General features: G+C 36.6%; 1 protein-coding gene across 1 annotated transcript in view; it reads left to right on the top strand.

Moving 5' to 3' along the window:
- The window catches only part of TNNI3K (TNNI3 interacting kinase), a 303,991-nt gene that overhangs the window by 85,880 nt on the left and 190,447 nt on the right, over positions 1-27,664 (top strand). The window contains exon 6 of the mRNA XM_078072905.1: positions 26,036-26,134. Within this exon, the coding sequence (XP_077929031.1) occupies positions 26,036-26,134 (99 nt within the window). The remainder of the gene's footprint in view (positions 1-26,035; positions 26,135-27,664) is intronic.

Below are 27,664 nucleotides of genomic sequence, written 5' to 3'. Positions count from 1 at the left end.
GGGTGCCAGCTGGGTGTAGTGTAGCAGTTCCAGCTCTAAGGAGGGCTTAGCTGGATATTCTCCTTGTAGCTTTGTCAACTGAGGTCAGCATTGATGAAGATTGTAGGAGTTCTTAGCAGCCAAGTTGGCCAAGATGGCTCTGCCATCCTAGGTAAGGGTGCTTGCTGAGTGCCTATGGAGCTTGAGCCTAGAGAATGGACATAGGCCAAGCAACCATGGCTCTGAGGTTTGAGGTGCAGACTGCTCACTGTGGCTGTGGCTCTGGAGTCTGAGGTACAGAGGCTTATGGTGCTGCAGCAGTCTGGAGAGCAGGCATGTGTAGAGCAGCTGGTGCTTTGGAGTTCCGGACATGTCCAGGGTTGATGGAAGGGGCAGCTTCTGTGCCAGGGTGGTGCAACAGCAGTTCCTTCTGGGGTGGGGGTTGTGCATAGCAACATCTCCTTCTCCAGGTGTCTTCAGTGACAGTGGCTGTTGGTTACCTTGGTGGCCAAAGCTGCTAGTGTCCTTTGTGGAGCCGGCCACTGAAGTGGCCACACCAGCAAACATTATGGGTTCTCCACTGTGAAAGCCGTGGGAGTCTGTGGCTGCCCTCAGCTTCAGTGACTGTTGAGATACTCAGAGCAAAGGCTACTGGGGTCCTCCGCAGTGCAGAACACTGGAGACCATGGTGGCATTCTCTGTATGGCTGATACTGATAGCCTTTGACCTTCTTTGCTCCTAGCCATCTCTAGACATCTCAGCTATGCCAGTGTTGTTAATCTCCACTTTTCATCCCATTGTGTTGCTACAGGTTCTTAATTGAACTCTTGGGCCCTCCCAGGGCTATTTTCCTTCATAGATAACTCATTGGGTTTTGTGGGTTTTTTGTTTGTTTGTTTGTTTTTTTGTTTTTTGGAGAGTGGGGAGGCAGGAGGAGGAAGCCTGGTATCTCCTACTCTGTCATCTTGACGATATCATTCCCAGATGCTCCTTCACTAAACAATTCTGAGTAGCTTCTAAGGAGATAGCTGACTATATGTAGCATCGTGAAAAATCAACTCTCCTTTCTAGCCCACACATATCTGCCATGCCTCCTATTTGAATTTTGTGACATGATCCCTCTTATTCACTTAGCTTCAATGATGGAGCACCTTCTTCTGGCTGAGAGGATAAAAGGTAGCCAAGTGTAGAGTCTCTACCATCTTACTGTACTTTCTATTGTTACTTACAAACGAAGTAGGGCTAACCTTTAGACAACTGTAAATCACTTGGTCCCCTGTTAAACATTGTATATTTTCAGGATAGAAATTTCAAATTATAGATTAGCTTGTTACTGGATAAATTCTTTTTTTTAATCTCAAGATGCAAGATTCATTGTCTTTGAACTATGTTATACAGTAAATTTAGAGCTGTTTGATACTTGAAAACATAACTTTTAATCATTGTTCTTCTTTCACAAATGTGGAGCAATTTAGGAGTTAAACTGAATTATTCTAATAAGTTTTCAGTTCTCATAACCAGATAAATTAATTCAGAAGTTGTAGGCTTCTAGCTGTCAGTGAAAAAAATCTATCACACACGGTGAAGATTTCTTTTTTCTTTTCTTTTTTTAAAATTATTAATTAGTTTCCCTCGTAGTAAAAAAAAAAAGTCATTAGTCCAATTATAAGTCCCCTTGGTTCCAGTGACCTAGGATTAGATATGTTACACCCCCTAGTTTTTCTATGAAAAATAGCTAAAAATATATTAACACAGAAGAATATAATACCTAACACATGACAAAAGTAGATGCAAGCCCTTCTTTCCATAATAAACTCCCAGAGCACATTTTATGAAGGTATCAAGGGCAATAAATTGTTTTTAATATAATTAGGAAATTTCTGTTATCTGGACCAAATTTGAGGTTTCTTTGTTCTTAGGATATTTCATCATGTAAATGGGAGTGAGTCTTGCCATGGATCTGAAAATGAAATTTTTGTCTCTTTGTTCAAGTGTCTCCTCTGAATACTGAAATTTTGTGCACAGGAAATTCTCTGCTTTTTACATAAAGGTCTTTGCTAAACGACAAATACAAAATATTTTGTGTAGGTGTGTGTTGTGAAGGAATTTACAAACTTCACAGCATTCTGGCCCACTCATGAGTAACTGAAAGATAAACTATGAATCTTTGCCTCTCTAACTTTATGAAATTAACAGCCTTTGATAACCTCTGTGATTTCCATTTCATATTGTATGTATTAAGATTGTATGAGTTTTCTGTTCCCTAGCTCTTTTAAAAGATGAACAGCTTTTCTGGGGATATATTATTATTATACTTCTTGTGTTTGAAATTTACATATGTTTATTCATTCATTTATCTTTTTTTAATTTATGAAGCATATGGCCATAAAAAGAAAGTCAGGAGGGAGATGTAAATACAGAGAACTTGTGGAACCTCTCTTTTATAGATTATTAAAAATAGGATAAATCACCATCAATCTCACTTGTTGTAAGTAGTCACCTGCCTAAGAGACCAGAAGTTGGAGGTCCTTCTAGCTTCTCAGTGATCCTCTATCCTAGGTATACATGTCCTACAGTGTATGGCATTGTCTGGTTTGGGTCCAGGGAGACACATTTATGTAAGATACAAGGCTATCACAGAATTTTTTCACAGACTTGTAGTAGAGATTAGTTAAGGACAAATAAAACATAAGGAAAAAAGACACAAGGTGTCTCCTACTGAGGTTATTTATGACTGGTCTTCCTGCCATTGCAGGTTTACTGAAAGATGGTGATGAGGTCTTATACATTTTCAATCCAAATAAACATAAGGAATTTAAATTATGTAATGAGGACAAATTAGAATAAGAGATCGATTTCTGATTATTCCAGACTGTTTTCTAATTGGCAAAGTGTCTAAGCTAACCCTTATCAAATGGTATTTTTTGGCCATTTCTGTCTTCATCATCACCTTGATGGGAGGATTAGAAAAAAAAAGGGGCACCCGGGTGGCTCAGTCAGTTAAGTGTCTGCCTTCAGGTCAGGTCATGATCCTGGGGTCCTGGGATGGAGCCCTGCATTGGGCTCCCTGCTCAGTGGGGAGCCTGCTTCTCCCTCTCCCTGCCCCTGGCTCATGCTGTCTCTTGCTCTCACTCTCTCCCTCTCAAATAAATAAATAAAATCTTAAAAAAAAAAAAAGAAAAGAAAAAGAAGATACCATGATATTTAGCCATTTCACTAGTCACTGATTAGAAGTTTCAAATAGGAGAAATGGGGAATCTTAATGAAAATGAGAGTCAGGGATTATTTGTTTATTTCCCAGCTTTGCTACTGTCTCCTCTATTATTGTTCCTATTCTCCTTGCCTCAGTTTCTTAGCCTCTGCCTTCCTAGCTCATCCCATTGGACCACCTGAGCTCTCCAGAGAAGACTCAATTCTGCTTTAGGACTAATTAATCTGGACCTAAGCAGATAGTATTCAAACAGCCTCAGACACATTTTACCTGGTCTCTTCCTATGAAATTGAGAATCTTTCTCTCTCCTGGACCCTAGAGCCTAGTATTTCTATAGCCTTTATATGTTTGGAACTTCTTTTACCTTTCTCTTGGATAGCTCCTATATAGCCTTCTAAGCAATATTCAATATAGGCATTATCTCTTTGGAAAAGTCACTCCCCCAGTTCAGTGCCTCATCTTTGCCCCATAACACCAGGTTTATCTCTAGCATACTTCTCTCACTATATTGATATCACATGTTTATTTGTCTCTCACCTTAGACAATAAATTCATTAAATCCAGGACCAGGCATCTGTGTTTGTCTCCTAAGCTTGGCACAGAGTAGACATTAGGTACTTGTAAAGGAATGACTGGCTGACTCAGTCTGAAATTGCCCTGGAATCCCAATTTCCTCACACCAATTTTCAGGTCTAGCCTTCTGTTTAGGCTCCTCCTTTCCTATCTCCATCTTGTCAGACTTCTTTCTAAGCCTTCAGTCCTGGCTTCTAAAGCCTCACTGAGGTTAACTGGTTGCCCAAGGGATAATAATCTGCCTGCTGGATTATATTAGTGTCCTAAGAACTCCCAAATACTGAGCTTTCTCCACAAATTCAGCCCCAGTGAATGAGTTGCTCAATGGAGCTAGACTTGCCTTACCTTTAAATGTGGCACCAGGCATGATTTGGATGCCCTGCATCTCACTGCCTGTTCTATCTGGTAGGAAGCTACTCTCTCTACCCTGTTGATAGAGTTGATGCTCTAACCTGAGAGCCAAAGAAATGAATATTTATGAAGGATTTACTTTAGTCAGGTCTTTTGCTTATTTTTTCATTATGCCATTTAATTTAATCATCACATAGATTTATTGAAGAAACTGAGGCTCAAAGAGGTAAGTTAATTTGCACCAAATCATACAGTTATTAAGAGTCAGAGTCTAAATTTTTACCCAAACTGGCTGACTACAAAAACTGAGCTCTTAATCAATTTTCTGTATAGCCAACGAGAGGGGACCTATGGAAAGCTTCCTCAAAGAAGCTAACAGGAGAAAGTCTATTGTTTCTGTATATTCTTTAGTATTTCCACTTATATTCTATAGTATTTCCACTTCTACGTTTGGCTTTGTTCTTATTTTTAAGGTTATGCCCAAGATTCCTCACCAATAAGACAATTTTTTTTGAGGGGCACCTGGGTGGCTCAGTCGTTGGGCGTCTGCCTTCAGCTCAGGTCATGATCCCAGGGTCCTGGGATCGAGCCCCGCATCGGGCTCCCTGCTCTGCGGGAAGCCTGATTCTCCCTCTCCCACTCCCCCTGCTTGTGTTCCTGCTCTCTATGTGTCTCTCTCTGTCAAATAAATAAATAAAATCTTTAAAAAAAAAAAAAGACAATTTTTTTTTGGAAATTACACTTTCCATTATCTGTTTTTCATCTGTCCTTGGTGAAAGAGTGCTAAGGATGTATTTCAGAAGAACTATAAAAGCAAGAAAAACTTGTTTTTCAAAACTTTTCAAGATAAATGTTTTCTTGATCAATTCTGATTAGAGCTTATTTTCTATAGCACTGAAAATATTTTTTTAACTCAGTACAAGAAAATTTTGTTAAAAATATTTACCACAGTGAAGTGTCACTTTTTTTTTTTTGTCATTTGTTTCTATCTTATTTGTTGCTGTATCATTTGCTTCAGCTGCTATCTTAGGACCTAAAGATTTTCCATTTTCTCTAATTTGGTTAGAATTGAGGGTGGGGAGGAAAGTGTGTTTAACTAAATAATAATAATAATGACACTCCACAGCCTCTGAAGCTATAGGCAATATGTTGCTAGAGCTTTGAAAAATTATTTATGTTGTTCATAGTTTATACTTGAGAAATAGGTTAAAGGAAATGAAAGCAATTTGAAATTTGTGTTTTAGGTCTCTACCTCATTGCTTGTCCAATCATGTAAGAATTACAAGATGCCTTTTACTAAACCTGCACTAATTGTGACCAAAACACAAGCATATTGAAGGATATTTCTGGAAAGGAGGCAAAGTCATTGGAATTTCTCTGTTGTATGAATGCTGTATATACTCCATGATTTGCATACAAATTGTTCATGGAAAGAAATTAAGTTGTTTCGATTTAGTAATGGAAATTTGACACATAGTGAAAGAGAGCCCATAACAGCAATTTTGCAAGTAAAGGTTTCTTTAGAGAAGAAAAAGTAATCAGAGATAGTGAAGACTCCATTATTGGCCTAGTTTAAATACTATTTCTGAGCGTCGTATTTTAAAACATTATATACTTTCAGCCCAGCAAAGAACCACTAGAGAATGAATAATGTATTTATTGTGTATTTAAAATTTATCAAGTATTCCCAAGCACAAAAAAAAATGTATTATTATTGCATATTTTAGTCAGCCAATTAATGCCTACATTTATATATTACGGTGTTAGTAAACTGGACTGAGACTTGTGGTAAATACTGTAGCTTGGTTCTCTCGGTACATTTTTGACAAATATGACCGAGTTTTAGTTTAGTTTTTTTCTTATTTTAAATTGGATTTATAAGGAAACAAGATAACTTGCCCCATTATTATTGCTTTCCTAGAGGCAATTTTGCAACTATGATTATAAATAAACTTCTATTATCTAGTCTTATTTCCCAAAAGACAAGAAAAAAAATCCATCGTTGGTTTTCCCTTGTGTGAGTTTCATAGTTTCTGGCAATATGCAGACCTTAAGAGTTCCTGTTCCTTGTTTAGACTTTTTAAAGTTTATCTTGACTTTCAGAAGTTTTCTTTTGTTCTTCTACAAGTTTTTCTTCAAGAATATTTATAGTGTAGAAGACATAAAAGTTGACTAGGGAAGAGCAAATCAAGTTGGTCAATATTAATTGAGCATGTATAGGTTAGTTGTGATAGAAATTGAAAAAAAGTATAAAATATAGCTTTAAATATCACCTGGGTGCTTACAACCTGTTAAAGAACTAAAAAATTGGAACATAATAATATACATTCATTCTTTCACTCAACTATTCAACAAATATTTATTGAGGAACCAATAGGTTTTAAGATCTATGTTTGACACTGGTAATTTAATAGTGAGCAGAATTATATATAGTTCCTAGCCTCACAGGGTTTACGGTCTAGTGGAAAAGACAGGAAATCAAATAATCAGACAAACACACATAAAATTGCCATTGTGATAAGAGCTATGAAGATCACCAATGGCGCCATGCCTAAAAGAGGGTAATTTGGTCTCCCTTCTACTGTTTTCCCCTCAACCTGTTCTGACAAGGCAGCCTGAGTGAATCTTTTAAAATGTGTATCGGATCATGTCACTCCTCTGATCTGCCCAAAAAGCCTCCCATATAATTCAGAGCAAAAATATTCATTTTCTACCTAACTGTAATTCCCCACTCTATTCTTATTCATTCGTCATCAACCCTAAGTTCCTTAGTAACTATCTTACTTTCTTATCCTGAGATCCTGGTTCAAATGTAATTTTATCAGTAAGTTCTTTCCAGGTCATCCTATTTTTGAACTGAAACCTCACCTCTCTGATATTCTAATCTCTTCCCTCCTTTATTTTTTTCCAGCACTTATCACTGTATAACAGCCTGTTGTTTATTTACTTTGTTTTACTGTCTGTTTTCCGTACTAAAATATCAGCTCAAAAAAGACAGATTTTGTTGTTGTTTTCTCTCCATTATCCTCTGTTCCTAACACAGGGCCTACCTGGCACATAGTAGACACACAATTAATATTTGTTGAATGAATATGTCAATAGTCATGGAAGTTGGGAGAGAATCTCTGAGGAACTAATAATTTGGCTTATAACTCAAGGACCTAAGTAGATGTTAATCGAGTAAAGAGAGGAGAGCTAAGATGGTGGCCAAGTAACAGGACCCTAGGCTGGTCTTGTCCATGGAACACAAGGAGATAACTATCAAATCATCCTAAATACCCCAGAAATCAGCCTGAAGACTGACAGAACAAACTCCACAACTAAAGGGAGAGAAGAAGACTCATCGAAGAGGCTAGGAAGGGCAGAGAAGTGGTTTGGGGGAGAAAGGGATCAGGACTGCTGCAGAGGAGAAGGAGCTGCGGTCACAGAAGCAAGAGAGAGAGGGAGAGAGAGACAGAGGAGCACAGAGGAGAACCCACAAGGAGAACATTTCCCCAAAGCCATTTGCTGGGAAAAAGAGAGGGGCTGAGTTTTGTGAGTTCTTTCAGCCAGTGGGGCTTCAAGCCTGGAGTTTGAAAGGCCGGTGCTTTTGGCTGGCCTAGAGCCCTAAGGGCTCTGCCCTGTTCCTGCAGAAAAGGCAGTTCCCCCAGTGGCAGACAGCATGGGAAAAGCCATCTGAAGAGTGCCTGTAGCACAAGGCAGGGATATGACTTGCCCTTCTTGGAGGAGTTGCAGAGAGGTAGTACTGGAGACACCCTTCTGGGCACACAGGAGCCCGCTGGTGACATTTCTCTCCTGGCCCCTCAGCAGAAACACAGATGCACCAGCAGGAGGCAGTCCTGGGCCTGCAGAGGCTGCCTCACTCGCTTCCACCAAACCCCACTTCCCCGCACTCTGGTGAGACTGTCTTTCCGGGTCAAGCTTGCCTCAGTCCCAGCACAGTGAGACCCTGGTCTTCTGGGTGACGACCAGCGCAGGCCCCTGCCCACATCACGTCCCTAAAGCCTGGAGTTTGAAAAGTCAGCAGGCTTGGCTGGGATAGAAGCCGCAGGACACCGTGCCGCTCTTGGTGAGGAGGCAGGCCCACAAGCCAGGGGCAGATGGCCTGGAAACAGTGATCTGGGACACACCTGGGGAGACGATTTGTTCTTCTCAGAGTGCTTTCCTGAAAGGCAACGGGCTCAGAGACTGCTCTCTGGAGACAAAGGAGGTGGCCAGTGCCATTTTCCTCCCCTACCCATCAGCATCAACACAGAACCACCTGGGGCGGGCGGTAAGAGCACAGGGAGGACATGGGCTGCCTAAGCTGCCCAGGCCAAGTCCCATGCCCTGGTGCTCTGGCGGTGCTGCCCTTCTCAGTCAAGCTTGCCTCAGTCCCAGAGTGACCGGCCCCTTGCCCAGAAGAGCAGCACAAGCCCTGGCACAGACCTCAGCCCCTGACTAGAGAGTTCTGTGGGGCTGCAGTTCGAGTGCAGGTAGTGTCAGGTCCCATTTCACAAGCAGAGCAGAGCACACCTAGTCCAAACTGGCCACATTTACAGCCAGGGACCAAACACTGTCCATAGCAGGCCAGGGGAGCCTCTGCAGATGACCGACCTGAAGACTAGAGCAGCCAAACCACAGCAGAGCACACGCAGCCCACACCAGAGATGCTTGCTCCAGTGCCAGACACTGGGTATTACATACCCTCTTCTTCATTAAGCCATTTCTCTCCAAAGTGGGAAACAGACTTTTCTTGCACCCAGAAGAAGGCAGAGACTTAGACAAAAATGCCAAGATGGAGGAATTCATCCCAAATGAAAGAACAAGATCAAGTCATGGCCAGAGATCTAAGTGAGACAGATAGAAGTAACATGCCTGATGGAGAATTTAAAGCAACAATCCTAAGGATACTCACTGGGATTAAGAAAAGAATGGAGGACTTCAGGGAGGCCCTTACCACCGAGATAAAAGAGTTAAAAAAAATCAGTCAGAAATGAAAAATATAATAACTGAGATGGGAAACAGGCTTGAAACAATGAATACTAGGATGGAAGGAGCAGATCTCTCCATAGACACTTGGCAAGCTAGAAGGGAGTGTCATGATCTATTCAATGTGCTGAATGGGAAGAAAACCCTGATCACAAGTGGTAAGATTTCATTTTTTTGATGGTTGAGCAATATTCTATTGTCTGTATATACCACATCTTCTTTGTCCATTCGTCTGTCAATGGACATCTGGGCTCTTACCATGGTTTGGCTATTATGGATGTTGCTGCTGTAGACACTGGGGTGCAGGTGCCCCTTCTGATCACTATGTTTGTATCCTTTGGGTAAATGCCTAGTGGTGCAGTTGCTGGCTCATAGGGTAGCTCAATTTTTCACTTTTTGAGGAACCTCCATACTGTTCTCCAGACAAATGTGGAAATTAAGAAACAAAACAGACATCATAGGGGAAGGGAGGGAAAAATAAAATAAGACGAAAACAGGAAGATAAACCGCAAGAGACTCTTAACTATAGGAAACCAACTGAGGGTTGCTGGAGGGAAGAAGGGTGGGGATAATTGAGTGATGGGCATTAAGAAGGGTACTTGATGGAATGAGCACTGGGTGTTATATGCACCTTGATGAATCACTAAACTCTACCTCTGAAACTAATAATACACTATATGTTAATTAATTGTATTTAAATTAAAGAGAAAAAAAAAAAGAATGGGAAAAAACCTGCAGCCAAGAAGACTATCCAGGGAGGGCACCATTCAGAATCCAAGGAGAGATCAAGAGTTTCCCAGACAAAAAAGCACTAAAGGAGTTTGTGACTACTAAACCAGATCTTATTATTATTGTCAAATGGTGTTCTTATGAGATGTCATTTCCCATTCTATTACTTTTTGGATGGTAATTATTACATAGAATGCCATCTTTTTTTGTTTTGTAGAATCCATTTATTTTTCTGTTACCTAATAAAATTCTTTCTCTACATACAAAACAAAAAAGTAAAGAGAGGAAGAAGTAATAATAGTAGCAGTGATAGTAATAACAGTTACCTTCAGTGCTGTGAACTAAGTAGTTTATATTATTAACTCTGAATCCTTAAAATAACCCTCCAAAATATGTAAAATCATTATCTCTCATTCACAAATGAAAGGTTGAGACGGAGTTTTCCAGGCAGAGGAAATTGTATGTGTAAAAGCTTTCTGACTGTAGAAAATATGGCGAGGAGACAGTAAAAGAGTGTGTATCTGGAACTAAGAGAGACCTAGGGGATATGGTGGGAAAAGAAGAAAAAGGTTAGGGGTCAGGTAACCAAGGGACTTATTTGTAGTGTGACAACATATTCCTGATGCCTCAGGAAAGTCCTGGTCTATGCCTGTTGGCTTGATGTAATTAAGTGTAATTAATTTTTATTCAAAATTTCCCTAGGTTGGATGATAAACTGAGTTAAGAAGTTCTGTCTCCTAAGAGTAATGAGAAGCCATTAAGAAGTGGTAATGTGGTCAGAGTTCCATTCTGAGAAAATAACTTTAGTTGAAAGGTTAAACATAAACTAAATGAGAAGAATTTATGCAGGGAGATGTATCAGGAGGCAATAATCTATAAGATTGCCTGATTGTGGGTGGTATTAGTAAAGATGGAGACAAGAACAGAGTTGCAAAATATTTAGAGAGTAAAATCAAATTATTTGGGTTATGGGTTACATATGAAGGGAGTTTAGGAGAAGATGGTGTGAACAAAAACTTCTAGGTTTCTGGTGTCAGCAACTGAATAAAGGATTTCCAGTTCATTATGATGGAGAACAATGGAAGACTATAGTGTGTAGTTGGAGGCAGAATGGAAAGTGAAAGTTTGAAGATCAGTAAGTGTGAAATTTTAAAATGTTCATTTCATGATAAATTATCAAATAAGGTCTCCAGCCTGTGAGTAGTATTCTACTATTTGGATCTGCCACAGTGTTTATTTATCCACTCACTGATGGACATTTACATTTTTTCCAGTTTTTAGTGATTATAAGGAAATCTGCAATGACATGTATGAACATATACTTTTATTTATCTTGGGCAAACATCTAAGAGTCGAATAGCTGGATCATCTGATAGGTTAATATATAATTTTTAAGAAATTAAAAAACTGTCTCCAAAGCGTTTGACCTTTGACAAACTGTAGTACTATTTTACATTCCTATCAGCAGTGTATGAGAGTTCCAATTTCTCCATATCTTCACCGACACTTAGAATATTCCAGTCCTTTTTATTTTAACCTTTATAATACATGTGTGGTGATATTTTATTGTGCTTTTAATTTACATTTCCCTAGGGGCAAGTGATTTAGGAATGTTTCCATATGCTTATTTGACATTTATTTTGGTGTAGTTTTCTTCTTTCTTATATTGTTTATTGAGTTTCTTGCATCTATGGGTTTGCAGTTTTCATTAACTTTGGAAGATTTTCTGCCATTATTTCTTTAAATTTTTTTTTTTTCTGTCTCCCCTCCAATTACATACACATTAGGATGTTTGGTGCTGTCCATAACCTCAGTGATGCTCTTTTCATTTTTCTTACATTCTCTTTTCTCTCTGTATTTCATTTTGTACAGTTTCTATTGTGATATCTTCAAGTTTAGTAATCTTTTCCTCTGTAATGTCTAATATGCTGCTAATCCCATCTAGTGCATTTTTATCTCACATGTTATAACTTTCATCTCTAAGAAATTTGATTTTGGTCATTTTTGTATCTTTCATGCCTCTACTTAGCTTCCTTATATGGAAGTTATATGGAATAGTTTCAAAAACTATTTTATTCTTTTTTGAACATTCTAACATTTGTATCAATTTGGAGACAGTTTTGATTGATTATTGTCTCTTTTCATTATAAGTCATATTTTCCTACCTCTTGACATTCCTGTTAATTTCTGATTGGATTCCAGATATTATGAATTTTATGTTGTTAGGTGGAAGATATTTTTAAATTTCTATATATAGTCATAAGACAACCCTTCCAATTCTACTGGCATGCAATTAACTTACTTGGAAATAATGTGGTCCCTTTAGGTCTAGCTTTTAAAATGGTAGGACCAGAACAGTGCTCAGTGTAAGGCTAATAACCAACTTCAGAGAGAAGTCTCTTATTTTACCCAGTGTCCCATGAATCATGAGGTTTTTAGTCTGGTTGGTAGGAATAAGCATTATCCCTGGACTTGTGTGAGCACTGAGAATTATTACCACTAATCTTTTTTTGTTGGTTCTTTTCCCAGTCAGTAGTTTCCTCACATGCACACACTGATCAATGCTCAGCTTAATCCTCTAGGAGGGCTCTCTGCAGATCTTTGTACCTCTCTTTGTGTAGCTCTCTTGTCTTAGGTACTCTGTCTTATGAACTCTAGCCACATAGGTTTCTCCAGACTAGTCTCTGTTACTGTATATTGGATGCAAGAGGAAGTCTTGAAGTAGCTTTTTTAAAGTGCATATTTATAGTATCAGTAATTTGGGGAAGATTATCTGTAATGAATTCTTTCTATGAGCCTCAGTGTTACTCTAAAGTTACCAGGATATTTAATCACATGTCTTGATAATTAGTTCAGTGAGTCTAGAGATGTAAGGAGATTTCATGAAGCAAGTAAACTTTGATACAGATTTTAAAGAAATAGTAGAATTTGGCAAGCATACGTTCTGTGCTAGGTACTATTGGATGATCAAATATATTTGAGAGATAAATGAATGAACTGATTGATCTTCTCTTTTCTGTTTAGCAAACTCCTACTTCAAGTCCCAAGTCTACATTTCTCCTCTATAACTTTCTCTATCTTCCCCCGACTGAGTTTATAACTTGTACCTTCTTTCTATTGTTATGATACCCCATACTTTATCTCCATTAAATCCGTAATTACCTTATATCATAATTACTTCATTTTGTTTCTTCCACTAACCTATGTATTGCTTTTGAGCAATTAATTTATCTTTGACCCCAGAACCCAGCAGAGTGCTTAGAATACCTAGGTGTTTAAAAATATTTGTTGATGTGAACTGTTGCTCCTCTTTTGAAATTCACAAGTATGATGAATCACAGACCCGTACCCCTGAAACAAATAATACATTATATGCTAATAAAAAATAATAATAATAAAATTCACAAGTAGACAGTAATGTAGAAGTCAGTTCTGACCTGGATGTTTTCAGTGATGAACTGAGAGACACAATAGTATATTAGCTAACTATTGCTATGTAAAAAATTATCCCAAAACTTTGTGGCTTAAAACAACAAACTTTTATTATTTTGCAGTTTCTGTAGTTCAGGAATTTCAGGGCACCTTAGCTGGGTCCCCTGACTTAGGGTCTTTCACAAGGTATCAGGTGGGGCTCTAATTATCTCAAGGACCAAAAGGAAGAGAATCCACTTTCGTGCTCACTAGCATAGATGTTGGCAGGTTTAGATCCTTTCTAGCTGTTAGCCAGAGACATCAGTGCCTTGTCATGTGATCCTATGCATAAGAAAGCTCACAGTAAGACATCTGGCTCCCATCAGAGAGAGTGATGGAGAAATCTAGAGTAGGCAAATAAGATAAAGTCACAGTCTTTTTGTAACGTTATCTTGTAAGTGACATTCCGTAAGTTTTGCTATATTCTTTTCATGAGAAGTGAGTCATTAGGTCAATCCCACACTCAAGGGAACTATTTGACCTCATATATAGCCAATACCACTTATACTTTCTCCAAGACAATAACAAATAAATACAGAAATGGATTCATAGAGGATTATGTATTCTGTATGAAAGATATGGACTCTGTTAACCCAGGAAATTTGGCATGATGCCAAACTCATGTTCTTTGGCCCAGTTTTCTCCTCAGAGCAGAGGATCCAACAAGTAGATGTGATGTCAATTTTATTCCCCAAGAACTAGTAGCTCTTTTTTTGTGGAACAATGATTTCCAGTATGCATTCTCTGGATGTCTAAGGTTATAGTGGTACCTCAGACGTCATATAGGGAGAGAGGGAGGAGTGCTAGGGCCATGCCCCCTACCACCAGGTGGCACCCAACCCAATTCTATCATGTTACTTATGCTGAATTCTCAGTTCATAAATACAAGTTTGAAAAAATACTGTTTGAAATGTCTCAAAAACTGGGATCCTAGAGCAATGGTTTCTGGCTATAGTAGTGTAGTATAGTGTAGTGGTTAGGCCTGCAGGCTCTGGAACCAGCCTGCCTGGGTTTCTTTGTATCCAGATTCTGCCATTAGCTAGCCATGTGATGGGATTTAGAAAAGTCTGGGCTTGAGTGCCATCCACAGTTGTTTCTTGGCCCTTTCTGTTTCTGAAGCCAAAACTACTTGGGCAGACTTGATACTCTGCTGCTTTTTATTTTCACTGTAGCCTTCTATTATTAGCCTCCCTATATTTATCTTAGTTTAACATAACCAGTGGAATGGTTAATGCATTTACCATCATTATGCCTACTGTTTTTGTCCTGATAATAGGTCTTTGACTAGATGATGTGTGTTCTTCGTTTTAATAAACTCCTTCTCTAGAAAGAAAATTATCTATAATTGATTTCTATACCTGTCAATGCTTAGGGTTTCATAATCAGTTAAAACATTTTCACAGCTGTGGGTTTACCAATTTCATTGTGTCACTTATTCTAAGTTATTGCAGATGAACATTTTCAATTATATGGTTAAATAAAGAGCCTGTAGGTTGCAATTAATTACCCACATCTGCTGTCCTAATATGAATTAAGGTAGTATCTTACAGTTCATCTAATAGTGAGCTTTCTGGATTAATTAATGAGGAGGCTCACAAAGGGGAGCTCTAAATATTTCATATATTGTGCTTGTAATAGGACTAACCCTTGAGCCTGAGACTTAACTGTTGATGTTGTCCTCTTTGTTTTTAAACTCCAGCTGCTAGAAATTAATCATTGATATAGTTTTTTAAGAGGATTCTTATTACTGGGCGCCTGGGTGGCTCAGATGGTTAAGCGTCTGCCTTCGGCTCAGGTCATGATCTCAGGGTCCTGGGATCGAGTCCCGCATCGGGCTCCCTGCTCCTTGGGAGCCTGCTTCTCCCTCTGCTTCTCTCTCTCTGTCTCTAATGAATAAATAAATTAAAAAAAAATCTTTAAAAAAAAAAAAAAAAGAGGATTCTTATTACTTATTCTTCTCTAAGAGCCAAAATCTTTATGTGTTCCTTCTTATGTTCTATTAGTTGATTCCAACTCGCCTTCAAAGTGTACTTTAGAAGTTGATTTTTCAAGGGGCACCTCAGTGGTGCAGTTAGGTAAGCATCAGAACTCTTGGTTTCAGCTCAGGTCATGATCTCAGGATTGTGATCTCAAGGTCGGGATCTTAGGGTCATGATCTCAAGGTCCTGAGGTCGAGCCCCACCTCCAGCTTTGCACGGAGTCTGCTTAGAGTTTCTCTCTGCCTCTCCCTCTGCCTCTCCCCCCGACCCCACTCTCTATCTCTCTCTCTCAAATAAGTAAGTCTTTTAAAAAAAAATAAGTTGATTTTTCAAGTGGAGGCAAATCACTTGTTTTCAAAATGCTTTGGCAGAGGAGCCAAAGATGGAGGAACAGGTGATTTGGGCTGGAGAACAAAAGTCATGAGAAAACCGGTTGTCAGGTGCTACTTGCCCCCCGTGGTTCTGATGTCCAGGGTGTCTGCAGTGTGGGGAGGAATGTCAGTGAGAGGAAGCCTAACTGGTACTATAGTTTTCAAGTTTCTGCAGTCAGAATATAGTGACAAATGTTGGGCCTTTGGCAAGCTCTATAAGTAAATCTCATAAGAAAAAAAAATTATGGCTTTTGAAATGCATAGAACATGATATATTCATAACATAGTAAATGTTGAAAGCTGTTTTCTCAGCCAGAGATTTTAAAATAAGACCCTCACATAAAGAAATGCTGCAAAAAAAAAGTATATCTATAAAGAAGAAAATAGCACAGCAAGATGATGATTAGCTGGAAGGCTTAGAAAATGTTGTCCCTCTTTTCTTAAAACTATCTCTTCACGGACTTCCTTAATAAGCATTCCTTTGTTATCTTTTTCTTTCTTAGATGACTTTTTCCTTTGCTGGCTCCCTTTCTTATCACTTTTTAGCAGTAAATATCCCATAAATGTCTCCTCTTACCTTACGGAAGTGATGTTATCTCCTGGCTTCAATTATTACTTTCATAAAATGATACACACCACTTGTATCTCCAGCCCTGACCTCACTGCTTCTCATTACTCTTCTTCGTTCATCAGCTTTTCTACTTATGTTCTCATCATTTCCTGAGAAGTGATACATTTATATAATTGATGAATTCTTTTTTTATATGTATATAAGTTAATATATCCTTCAGCTCTATTTCTACAACTTAAGAATATAGAGCTTTCCTTTAATTTCTTTGATAATATTATCTTGTGGAATCATTTTCTAAGTAATTTTCAGACCAAATTTAATTTTAACCTGAGATAATAAGAGAAAGATCACATAAGAGAACCTCATTTCTGTGACAGCCTGAAGAAACTATTTTCCAATAAGTTTTTGTACTCAAATATTTAATTAGAGGTATGTCAGTAAAAAAAAAGTCATTACAAAAATATTCAGTGAATGTTATTAGTGAAAAACTCTGTGACTACATGATAGAGAGTTCTCACCTAACATTTGTAGTGCATGTCAAGAAGTGAGTGTATATATTTAAAAATGGAAAATTTTACAGAAAATAGAGCATAAAGTCAAAAGAAGTGCTTATTAAATCTAAAGCAAAAGCTACTATCTGAGACGTTTTCTAAGTAATACAAGCTTCAATACAAATGGACAAGCAATTATTGGTGTCTTTAGTTAGCATAGTTTTTGGTAGTTGTTTGAAAATTTGAGAATTATGTTCACATCTTGGTTGAAGGATTGGCCTCAATCAAAACAGCTTGTGGTGCTGGGTAAGAACAAAGTGAACTGCCAAGGGGAATTGGAAGAAACTGGCTATTACAAGTGTTTAATCTGGGAGGAGAAACTAGGTAATGTTCCCACTTCTTAAATTCATGAAGTAGACAAAGTTTTATCTTCACGCTCATCTCCCCAAAGAGGTTTCCTCTTTTAAAGTCATCACTTGTTCACAATTTCTCATCATCTCTCACTATGCCCAGGCTTCTTATATGCCAAGTCATATTATTCTACCATCTTCATTATGTCTGAGACCCCTTCTTCATTTCCAAACCACTACTACTACCTCAGCTTATTTGATCCTTAGCTCTCTCTTTTTAACTTACTGTAGGCCCTTGCTACCTGATTACCCTGCTTCCAGTCTTGCTCCTTCTTCAATCCATTTGCTATACTATTACTAGAAGTGTCATTTTAAGATGCAAATCAGAATATATTTTACTACTACTTAAAATCTCTTGGTGAGTTCCTAAAAGGAAAAATTCTAAGAAAAATTCTAAACTTCCTTCTATAGTACGTAAGATTCTTTAAGATCCCTAATAAACAACTCCTACTTAGAATAAATTTTACTACATTTGTTTTTCAATCAACTCTAAACAATTACATAGCCAGGAGCATTCTTTTTTTTTTTTCGATTTGGTAAAACCTCTCTTTTTTTAAATTAACATATAATGTATTATTGGTGTCAGAGGTACAGGTCAGTGATTCATCAGTCTTATATAAAACCCAGTGCTCATTATATCTTATACATGCGCTCCTTAATGTCCATCACCCAGTTATCCCTTCCTCCTACCCCCCTTCCCTCCGGCAACCCTCATCTTGTTTGTTTCCTATGTTTCCTGTGATTAAGAGTCTCTTATGGTTTGTCTCTCTCTGGTTTCATCTTATTTTATTTTTTCCTCTCTTCCCCTATGATCCTCTGTTTTATTTCTTAAATTTCACATATCAGTGAGATCATATGATAATTGTCTTTCTCTGATCGACTTATTTAACTTAGCATAATACCCTGTAGTTCCATCCACGTCATTGCGAATAGCAAGATTTCATTTTTTTTGATGGGCTGAGTAGTATTCCATTATATATATATACCACATCTTCTTTATCCATTCATCTGGGCTCTTTCCATCATTTGGCCATTGTGGACATTATTGTATAGCCAGGATCATTCTTACTGATATACTGGGTATATGAACATCTCTGAAAATCTTTGAAGAGTAACATCTATCAAGAGCTATATCTTTTGCACTACTGTATAAGATGGCAAGGAATTGCTAACTGGCCACAAAAAATAATACACATAAGAAGTAAAACAGCATGGAATAGCATGGTCTTTGGGCTTCCATAGACCTGAATTTAAACTTTGGTGCTTTCCTTACAAGCTGTATAATTCTGAATTCCATTATTCTTATTTTTAAGATGAGGCTGTTAATAAAATTCCATGAGATTGCTATAAGCATTACCTGAAACAGGTATTCTCATTTAGCTCATAGATATCCTCAAAGTACACATTCAAGAGATATTAGTTCCCTTTGCCTTCTAATGCTTCATTCACATTAATAAGAATTAAAGTGTAAGTGACAGAGATCAATGTAGGGGACTCTATCTTCCCAGGGAAAAAGCAGTGGGAAATAGAGTAGAAATACGTAACAGGACGAACAGTTGCCAAAGGAGGTAGATGTTGTGTTAGAGGAAGTTTGGAAAAAGCACATGCAACTGGAGAGGTGTGTGTGTGTGTGTAGTAGTAGTAGTAGTAGTAGATGGAATCAACCAGAGAATGTATACCGCAAAAGAGCTAATAGCTGCCACTTATTGAATACTTACTGTTATGTACCAAGTATTGTGCTAATTGCTTTGCATGTATTAACTTAATACAAAAGAATTAGAGCAGACAAAGGAGATCAAAAAGAAAAACTAGGAAATAATTTTCAGTGGGAAAAAAGCAACACTTAAGAAACACTTAAGAGATGAACAGAGAGAGTCACCTCTATAAAGGAATAATAATAAGTTGGCAGAGAGATAGGGAGCAAACTCAAAGACTGTGATGTCAGTCAACCAAAGGGAGGATAGGATCTTAAGGAGCAGATAAATAGTAAAATAAATATTAAAATAAGGAAAAAAACTAAAAATTATCTGTTGGAATGGGCAATTAGGAGGCCTTTGATGTCATTTTCCACAAAAATTTTACTAAGGTGGTGAGGTCTGAAGTCAGGTTGTAGTGGGCTGAGGAATGAATAGGAGGTGAGGAAATGTGGACAAAATGTAGACTACTTTTAAAAGAATATTGTCTATAAAGTTTAGGAGAGAGGGAAATGGTTCAAGGGGACACAATTGAGAACTGGTTTTTAAAAGTTAAAAATGGGAATAACTGGAAAATATCAAATCTAAATCAACTTGCATATTAATGTCTTTGGAACCATTTTGAATTCATGAGGCATAAACTTTAGAAAACATTTTCCTCTATTGTAAAGAATGCTGCTATAAACATAGGGGTGCATGTATCCTTTTGCATTAGTGTTTTTGTATTTTTAAGGTAAATATCTGGTCGTGCAATTACTGGATCATAGGGTATTTCTGTTTTTAACTTTTTGAGGAAACTTGATACTGTTTTCCACAGTGGCTATACCGGTTTGCATTCCTACCAACAGTGCAAGACATGGATGGCGCTAGAGAGTATAATGCTAAACAAAATAACCAGTCAGAGAAAGACAAATACCATATGATTTCTCTCATATGTGGAATTTAAGAAACAAAACAAATGAGCAAAGGGAAAGAGAGACAGAGAAACCAAGACACAGACTCTTGACTAAAGAGAACAAACTAATGGTTACCAGAGGGGAGGTAGGTGGGTGGATGGGTTAAATAGGTGATGAGGATTTAGGAGTGCACTTGTGATGAGCACTGAGTTATGTATAGGATTGTGGAATCACTATATTGTACACCTGAAACCAATATAGCACTGTATGTTAACTGAGATTAAAATAAAAACTTAAAACATTTTAATTAAAAAACTAAAAATAAAAAATAAAAAAATAATTTTCCTCTAAAGTTTCACTACTACAGATTTTCCAATAAATGGAAATGGATATTATCCTAGTATAGTCTCATGGTTCTTCTCTCTGTAAATCTTAGAAATAAAGGTTAGATAAAGGTATACAGAAGAGAAAATTGTGGCTTTAAATAAACTATAAATCCTGAGGAAAACATTAGTATAAACATACATTTGAGTAAGACAATAAAGAAGTCATAGAAGTTGAGATATCACTTAAAGCAAAGAAGATCTTAATTTAAAAGTATAGGTATTTATTGAACATCTACTAGGTAGAAGACACTATATTTAATTTTGACAATTTCAACTGACATTGATTGCCATTTTATTCCTTTCAGAATTTACTTTATCCTACTTCTCTCCCATGGGATATTCGGTTCCTCTTGATATGGCCTTTATTTTCTTCATTGCTATCAATGACTTTCATAATATGAAGAATACAGGGGGTGCTAAGTCAAATAAGTTAAAGTCATAATATAGGAGAAGCATTCAGTAAGCAAGAACAATAAGGGCCTTTGCTTTTAGAATCTCTGGAATATTAAATGATAAGGTTTGACTATTTTAATTATGATTAAATTCCAGTGAAAATTATTTTCGCTGAAGTCCCAAACTTCTTACACTTCACTGGCACAAGTTTAGAACATGAAAACAAAAGTTTAAAATTTTGTATAATAGTGGTTTACCCACTATTAATGGAAAGATTAAGTTGTGAGGATAAATAGTATAAGTATCCAGAGAAAGAAATTATCAGTATGGTGAAGTATTTGTAGGAACTTCTTATGAAGAACATGAGCTTGACCTTGAGACTGGTTATATGTCAGGCAGAGAAAGAGAAGGGAGGCTTTCTAGGAAGAAAGAGCAGAATGTATAAATATATGTTTAAATACAACCTGAAAATCGAAGACGCTCCACTTGGACCTTTTGATGAGTCAACTGGTAAATGAAAATATCTGTGAAGTGTAATATATATAGTAATTACTACTATCAAAATAAGGAACTCTGATTCATTTTTTATGCTTATAAAACAACTACTTAATGGGAAGCCCTTTTTGGTGCTTATCCTTCAGTCAGTAAAAGGTACCTAGTTACCAGACCATATTTGAACACCATTCCTTTAATCATAATAATAATACTGACATATATGTCAGGTATACAAATCTAAGTTTAATACAGTTTATTTCCTTAAAGAGTTTAAAGATTATAAAGATATCCTTTCTGTGATAACCTTCTTTCTACTTTTCAATTTCACTAGTAGTTTTGTTAATGTTTTTGAAGGAAAAAGATCAAAACTATGTATTTTATAAAAAAATCTTAAGGCAACAGATCTTATGTCCTGCAAAAATCTTAATGAGATAATGTGTACATGTAAAACTCTAATTTCAGTTCCCGACATGGAGCAGGCGCTGAAGTTTGCTAAAGGTTAATTTAATATATGCAACCAATGGATTGTTGAATACTATATCTGAGACTAATGATGTACTATTTGTTGGCTAATTGAATTTAAAAAATAAAAGATAAATAAAAAAATAAAATAGGTTATCAATAAATGTTTGTTGAATTGAATTATTTAAAATTTCTATCATATAATTGGGTCCTAATTGTTAATGTTTAAATTCACTTATAACTGATGGTGTGTGTGTGTGTGTATAATTTTTGCTAGAAACACAGTCCAATTCAACAATTACTTAGATGCCTATCATATATTTTGCAAAGTGGCAAATAATTCAGGCTGTGACTTTATGGGGCTTCATGTAGTAGAAAGAATGTGAAATTGCTTTACCAACTCTTTCAGGTTCTGGAGAAGGGAAACATGGATAAAATAATAGATATATGTTCCAGCCTAAATGTTAATACAAGTATATTTGTCTTAGCCACATGACAGTCTTATTTGTACATCACAATACATTATATTCCCATAGATTGCTAAGAGATACCCTCTCCACGGTAACTCCAAAAGTAATAAAAATCAATAAATGGGTTCTACTCATATAAATAACATATGACACTATTCAGATAATTCCAATGTACATTGCTCTCAATGGTTAAATATTTCCTTGAATTTTAAAACAAACTAATAAAGCCTACCGTTCAATAATGACTCTGTGTGGTTTCATTAACACTTACATTTTAACAGTTTCTCAGAAGGTCAACAGTTCATAATTAATGCATGTTCAGCCAAAAGATTGACCTTCTGAATGACTGGGTAAGTGCAAATTTAGGAGGAAAAAAGTTTGCTTTGGACCATTTATTGAAGCCTAAGAGCCATTATCTTTTAGGATCAAAGTAAGTTCTGGAACCATGCCTAAGAAATTGGCTCTACATGTTAACATTTGAGAGTCCCTATTACAATAAAAATGCATGCTGTCTACTTTATGCTATATTTAAAATAAGAGAAATTGTAAAAAGCTTCATTTACTTGATCATTTGTGACCTTCTATAAAGGTTCCTAAGATTGAACTCCCAGGCATGTGAAGTCTAAGATACCAAGCACTTTATATAAATGGCTCTGATATTCATTTCCAAGCTGAATCTACAGAGCTTCTACTGAAAGTTTCCTCTTATCTGAGTTTGAGTCAGTTAGTTCATTTACTTAAAGATTAGTGTTAATGAGATCAAGGCCACACAAGGGGCCTAATGGAAAACATTTGAGGTCAAAGGGACCTAGATTTGAATTCCAGTTCTGCTTTTACTAGCTGCAGGAATTCGAACAATTTATCTAGCCTCTTTGAGGCTCAGTTTCTTCACTTTTAAAATGGAAAAGTAGCACTTATCTTTCTGTGTTTTGGGGTGAAACAGGACATTCCAGTTACCATTTATGCAGTTAGTGCAGGGTCTGACACATAATATGCCCTCAATAAATGTTAATTGTGTTTTTAATTTTTTGTTAGAAAAACAACTCACTATACACGTTATGTATTCTATGGATCATTAGTTAGCAATACCCAACTATCAGCAAGAGTATTGTTCTGAGAGTGTACAGAAGCCTATACACCTGTTTATATATATATATATATATATATATATATATATATATATATATATAAAGATTTATTTATTTTATTTTAGAGAGAGAGAGAGCGTGCGTGCGCACATGGCGGGGGGCAGGGGCAGAGGGAGAAAGAGAGAGAGAATCTCAAGCAGACTCCCTGCTGAACGCAGAGCCCAACCTGGCGCTTGATTTCACAACCCTGAGATCATGACCTGACCCCAAATCAAGAGCGGATGCTTAACTGACTGAGCCACCGAGGTGCCCCAACACCTGTTTATATTTTCGAAACCACCAGAAATTTCAGATGTCCTAACAAGAATTCCTTATCTTTTTTAATCACTAGATTCTATCTCTGAAATTAATATTATACTATATGTTAACTAACTTGAATTTAAAGAAAATCTTGGAGAAAAAAATTTTGAAAATTAAAAACAATTTAAAAAATTTATAAAAATACTAAGTGTATCTTTGACAGAAAGAACATATCCAGCTGCTTTCGATCAATCTAATGAAAATTCACAATCCTTTGATCTTGTATAGGATAGCTAGAAAATGTATATGAGCAAAGGAGTAGCTATGCCCAAACTTGTTGAAAAGCCTGTAACATTAAACTCAGTCATTCTGTTATCTATAACATATTGTCACTGATTGTATTTTATCTTCTGATTTTTGTTCAATATTAATCATCAAATCCATCAAAAACATAACTTTGATTATTTTTTCCTGTTATATGTATATGGAGTTTCTTCGGTAAGAATTTCAAATATCTTGGAACTATAGATGTTGCTTTGTTAGTAGAAGTTTTTTCTCAAAACCATCAAAACTCAGCTTTATTGTGGCTCCAATATCAAAAGTGTGTCTAGCTTTAAATCGCAACTTTATTCACAAGCTCTAAAAAGTCCCCTATTTTATGGCTGCTCATGGATAGTGTAAGTATTTATTTAGAACAGTGATGTCATTGGAAAGACAAGAATAAAAATATGAGTGAAGTCATTGTCCAAAATACTAAAATTTGGTATTTCTTATTAATTTTTGTTTCAAAATGGAAGATATTTTCCTGGTAATATGAATCATGGTAAAAATTGTGAAACAGAAAAATTTGAAGTTCCCTTATATAGCTATTTACTATTAATGTTTTGGTATATTTCCTTCCATCCTTTAAAATTATCATTTTATATACATACATATGTATATATATTCATAACCATACATAATATATATAAGAATGCATGTGCTTATTTAACTTAAAGGTATTTCATGGACCCCTTTCCAATTTAATAAAAAAGTGATAGTTTTGAGAACTTATTTAATATTATTTCCACAAAGAACATTACATTTTTCTTTACTATTATGTTTCAATAAACGTCTTTGTACTTTAAAAAAAAAAGAATTCCTTATCTTTGTATGACAATCAGTTCTAATGCTGATTGAATAAATTCTGAGACTAAGCATGTAAAACAACACAGTTTTAGCTCAGACATGCTCAATAAATTGTGTGTTGATACATGAATAAATGGATGATTGAATGAATAAACTATTTAAAACCATGGAGCACTCAGAAACAAAGCTTGAGGCAAGAGACTAAAGATTCCGTCCTGACACTGACTTGCTACATGACTCAGAAATTTCCTACTTCTCATTTTCAACTTCTTCCTTCTCATTTTCAATTTCTTCGTCTTTAAAAAATAGGGGTTTGGTATGTAATGTCTGCCCATGGTCCCTCTCCAGTTCTGAAGGGTTATGATTCAAACAGGAAAGGAAACTTGACTGAGGAGGCAATTTGTTTATTGGAATAGAAGAGGTATTGGAGCGTAAGTCCTTTGAGCTTTTAGATCCCATCTTCCTGTTTTCTCTTCTAAGTCTAACAAACTTTTGAAAATTTTCCCAAATGTGTATTATTTGACCACATGAATAATAGACAATGCATTAAAATCCACAATAAAAATGAGCACATCTTAAGGAAATGATTCCAATCAATTTTCCAGAGAAGAGACTTAGAAATAGGTCTTTGCGGAGCGCCTGGGTGGCTCAGTCAGTTAAGCCACTGCCTTCAGCTCAGGTCATGATCCCGGGGTCCTGGGATCGAGCCCCACATCCGGCTCCCTGCCCAGCGGGGAGCCTGCTTCTCCCTCTCCCTCTGCCTGCCTCTCTGCCTACTTGTTGTCTCTCTGTCAAATAAATGAATAAAATCTTTAAAAAAAAAAAAAAAAAGAAAGAAATAGGTCTTTGGGAGGAGAAGAAATTTGGAAGGGTTAGCAGATTTGTTACAATCTATAATTTTCCATGAAGACAGTTGGCCAACAGCACGTTATGTTTTTCAGTTGCTCATTCATTCATTCATTCATTCACTCATCCATTCATTCATTCAACAAATGCTTATGGAATGATTACTATTTGCATGACAACCGGCCAGGGCAGGATTATAAAGATGAACCTGATGTACTTTGTCCTTAAAGGATTTGTTCTTTAGTACAGATGAAAAGCATGCATATAATTTTTTAAATGTTCTATATGGCATGAAAGAGAGTTATATGAGATTTATGAAGAAGGAAGACAATTTCAGCAAGTCAGTTGGCAGTGAAGGGAGGAAAATCAAAGAAATCTTGGAGGAGAAGGTATTTAGCTTGGGTTTAAATATCTGTAGATTGGGCAAGAGATAATTCCTTGCTGAGGAGATGATGTGAACAAAGGCTCAAAGGAGCAGGAAATGGGATGCAGTTTTACTAGATAATTGAGTTTATGAAAGAGAGTAATGGGAAATTCATTTAAAAAGAATACTGTCAGATTGAGAAGACGTTTGAAACCCATGCTAAGGGGTTTGGTCTTCATTTTCGAGACAAAAACAAGCGATCAGAGGTTTCAGAGAAGGGAGATGGAAGAAAACTGTTTCAGGATAGTGATTTCCGAAGAAGCATTGTGCATGGTGGTTGTAAAATGTATTTTGATAGGCAGATGCCCCAAATCAAGGTCTTAACTGAGCTCCCTTTCTTGTCCAGGCTGCTGACGTCCTGCTGCAACATGGAGCTAATGTCAATGTTCAAGATGCAGTTTTTTTCACTCCATTGCACATTGCAGCATACTATGGACATGAACAGGTAAGTCTGACAAGAGTATTTCCAAAGGCTGGGGGACCTTTCCAGGCTTTTGTTGAACTATATGTCCTAGCCTCAAAGAAAGAATATTTAAGATATCTTTTGAATTATTTTTGCCATATTCTCATCAGCTCCACTCATGAGGAGCTTATAGATCCATAGAAATCCTGCATCTGTCAAGTTACTCATTTTTACTGACTGTCTTAGTACCCAAGGGAGGCCTCAGAGTAAGTATACAACCCCAGGAATCAGTGAGTCTGAATTTGAAAGATTCCTAGCTTTGTGACCATATGTAGGTTATATCACCTCCCTGATCTTCAGTTTCTTCATCTGCAAAATAGAGAAAATATTGATAATACCTACCTCATAGGGTTGCTGATATGAGATATTAATTTAAAGTGTTTGGCAAATGCTCAATTACTATGATGATGCTAGTGACAGTAACAATAAAACAAATCATGAACACTGTCCCAGCAGGTTTAAAAAAAAAAAATGTGTCTTTCAGAAACTTGAGTTTCTTCTTTTCTACTGTCTTTGGATGTGGTAGACTGCAAATATGTTCATATTTTCATTTTTGGAACCTGTGTGTATCCTAAAAGGGACTTTGCAGATGTGATCAAGTTAAGGATCTTGAGTTGGAGAGATTATCCTGGAATTATCTGGGTGGACCTGATGTAATCACAAGGGTCCTTATAATAGGGAGCAGGAAACAGATGTGATAGTAGAAGCAAGAAGTTTAAGTGATACAAGAAGGGGTCACAAGCTAAAGAATGCAGGCAATCTAGAGAAGCTGAAAAAGTGCGGAAATGAAAGCCTCCAAAGGGAATGCAATCTGCCAACACCTTGATTTTAGTTTTCTAACCTCCAGAACTTTAAGAGAATAATCTGTGCTGTTTTAATCCAATAATCCAATTTGCAACAGTGGGAAACTAACACATGGAATAACCTAGATAATTTTTTTTAAAAATCACCATATGTGCTTTAAATATAATTTGATTTAAATACATAATTATATAACAGGTAATTATTTATAAAATTTTATATTCTGTAATAAAGTAATAATATATATAGGATGTTTTAATGTTTACAGTGTGCCTTCATTCAATGAATAGTTTTATTTGACCTTCACGAAAACCTGATGAACTTGGTAAGAATTACCATGTAAGTGATCTCATACTCTGGGACAAGCATTTTATGTGGATTTTTTTTTTTTGTAATTTTTCCACAATCCTAAAATTAGTTATTTGCATCTTCTTGTCAATGATATACATCTCAATGATATATATGAGCTCACTTAGGTCAGGTACCAGGCCAGAGTCACACAGCTTGTTAGAAGAGCTGAAATATGTATTCAGGCCTGTCTGATCCCAAAGCCCAAAGTTATTCTGTTGTACCTAGGAGCCTCTTCTTCTTCTATCAGTGAAACAAATCAGAAAGTCCAGGAAATTTGCTTAAATGGTGGGCTGGTTATTCAAGGCCAGGTGCTCTAACTCCAAAGTCCATTGATTTTTTAAATTTGTAACAAGTTTATTG

The sequence above is a fragment of the Halichoerus grypus genome, chromosome 5 (assembly GCF_964656455.1).
Source record: "Halichoerus grypus chromosome 5, mHalGry1.hap1.1, whole genome shotgun sequence".
Taxonomy (NCBI): Eukaryota; Metazoa; Chordata; class Mammalia; order Carnivora; family Phocidae; genus Halichoerus; species Halichoerus grypus.
The sequence above is the reverse complement of the archived record's forward strand: the minus strand, read 5'-3'. Positions and strand labels throughout refer to the sequence as shown.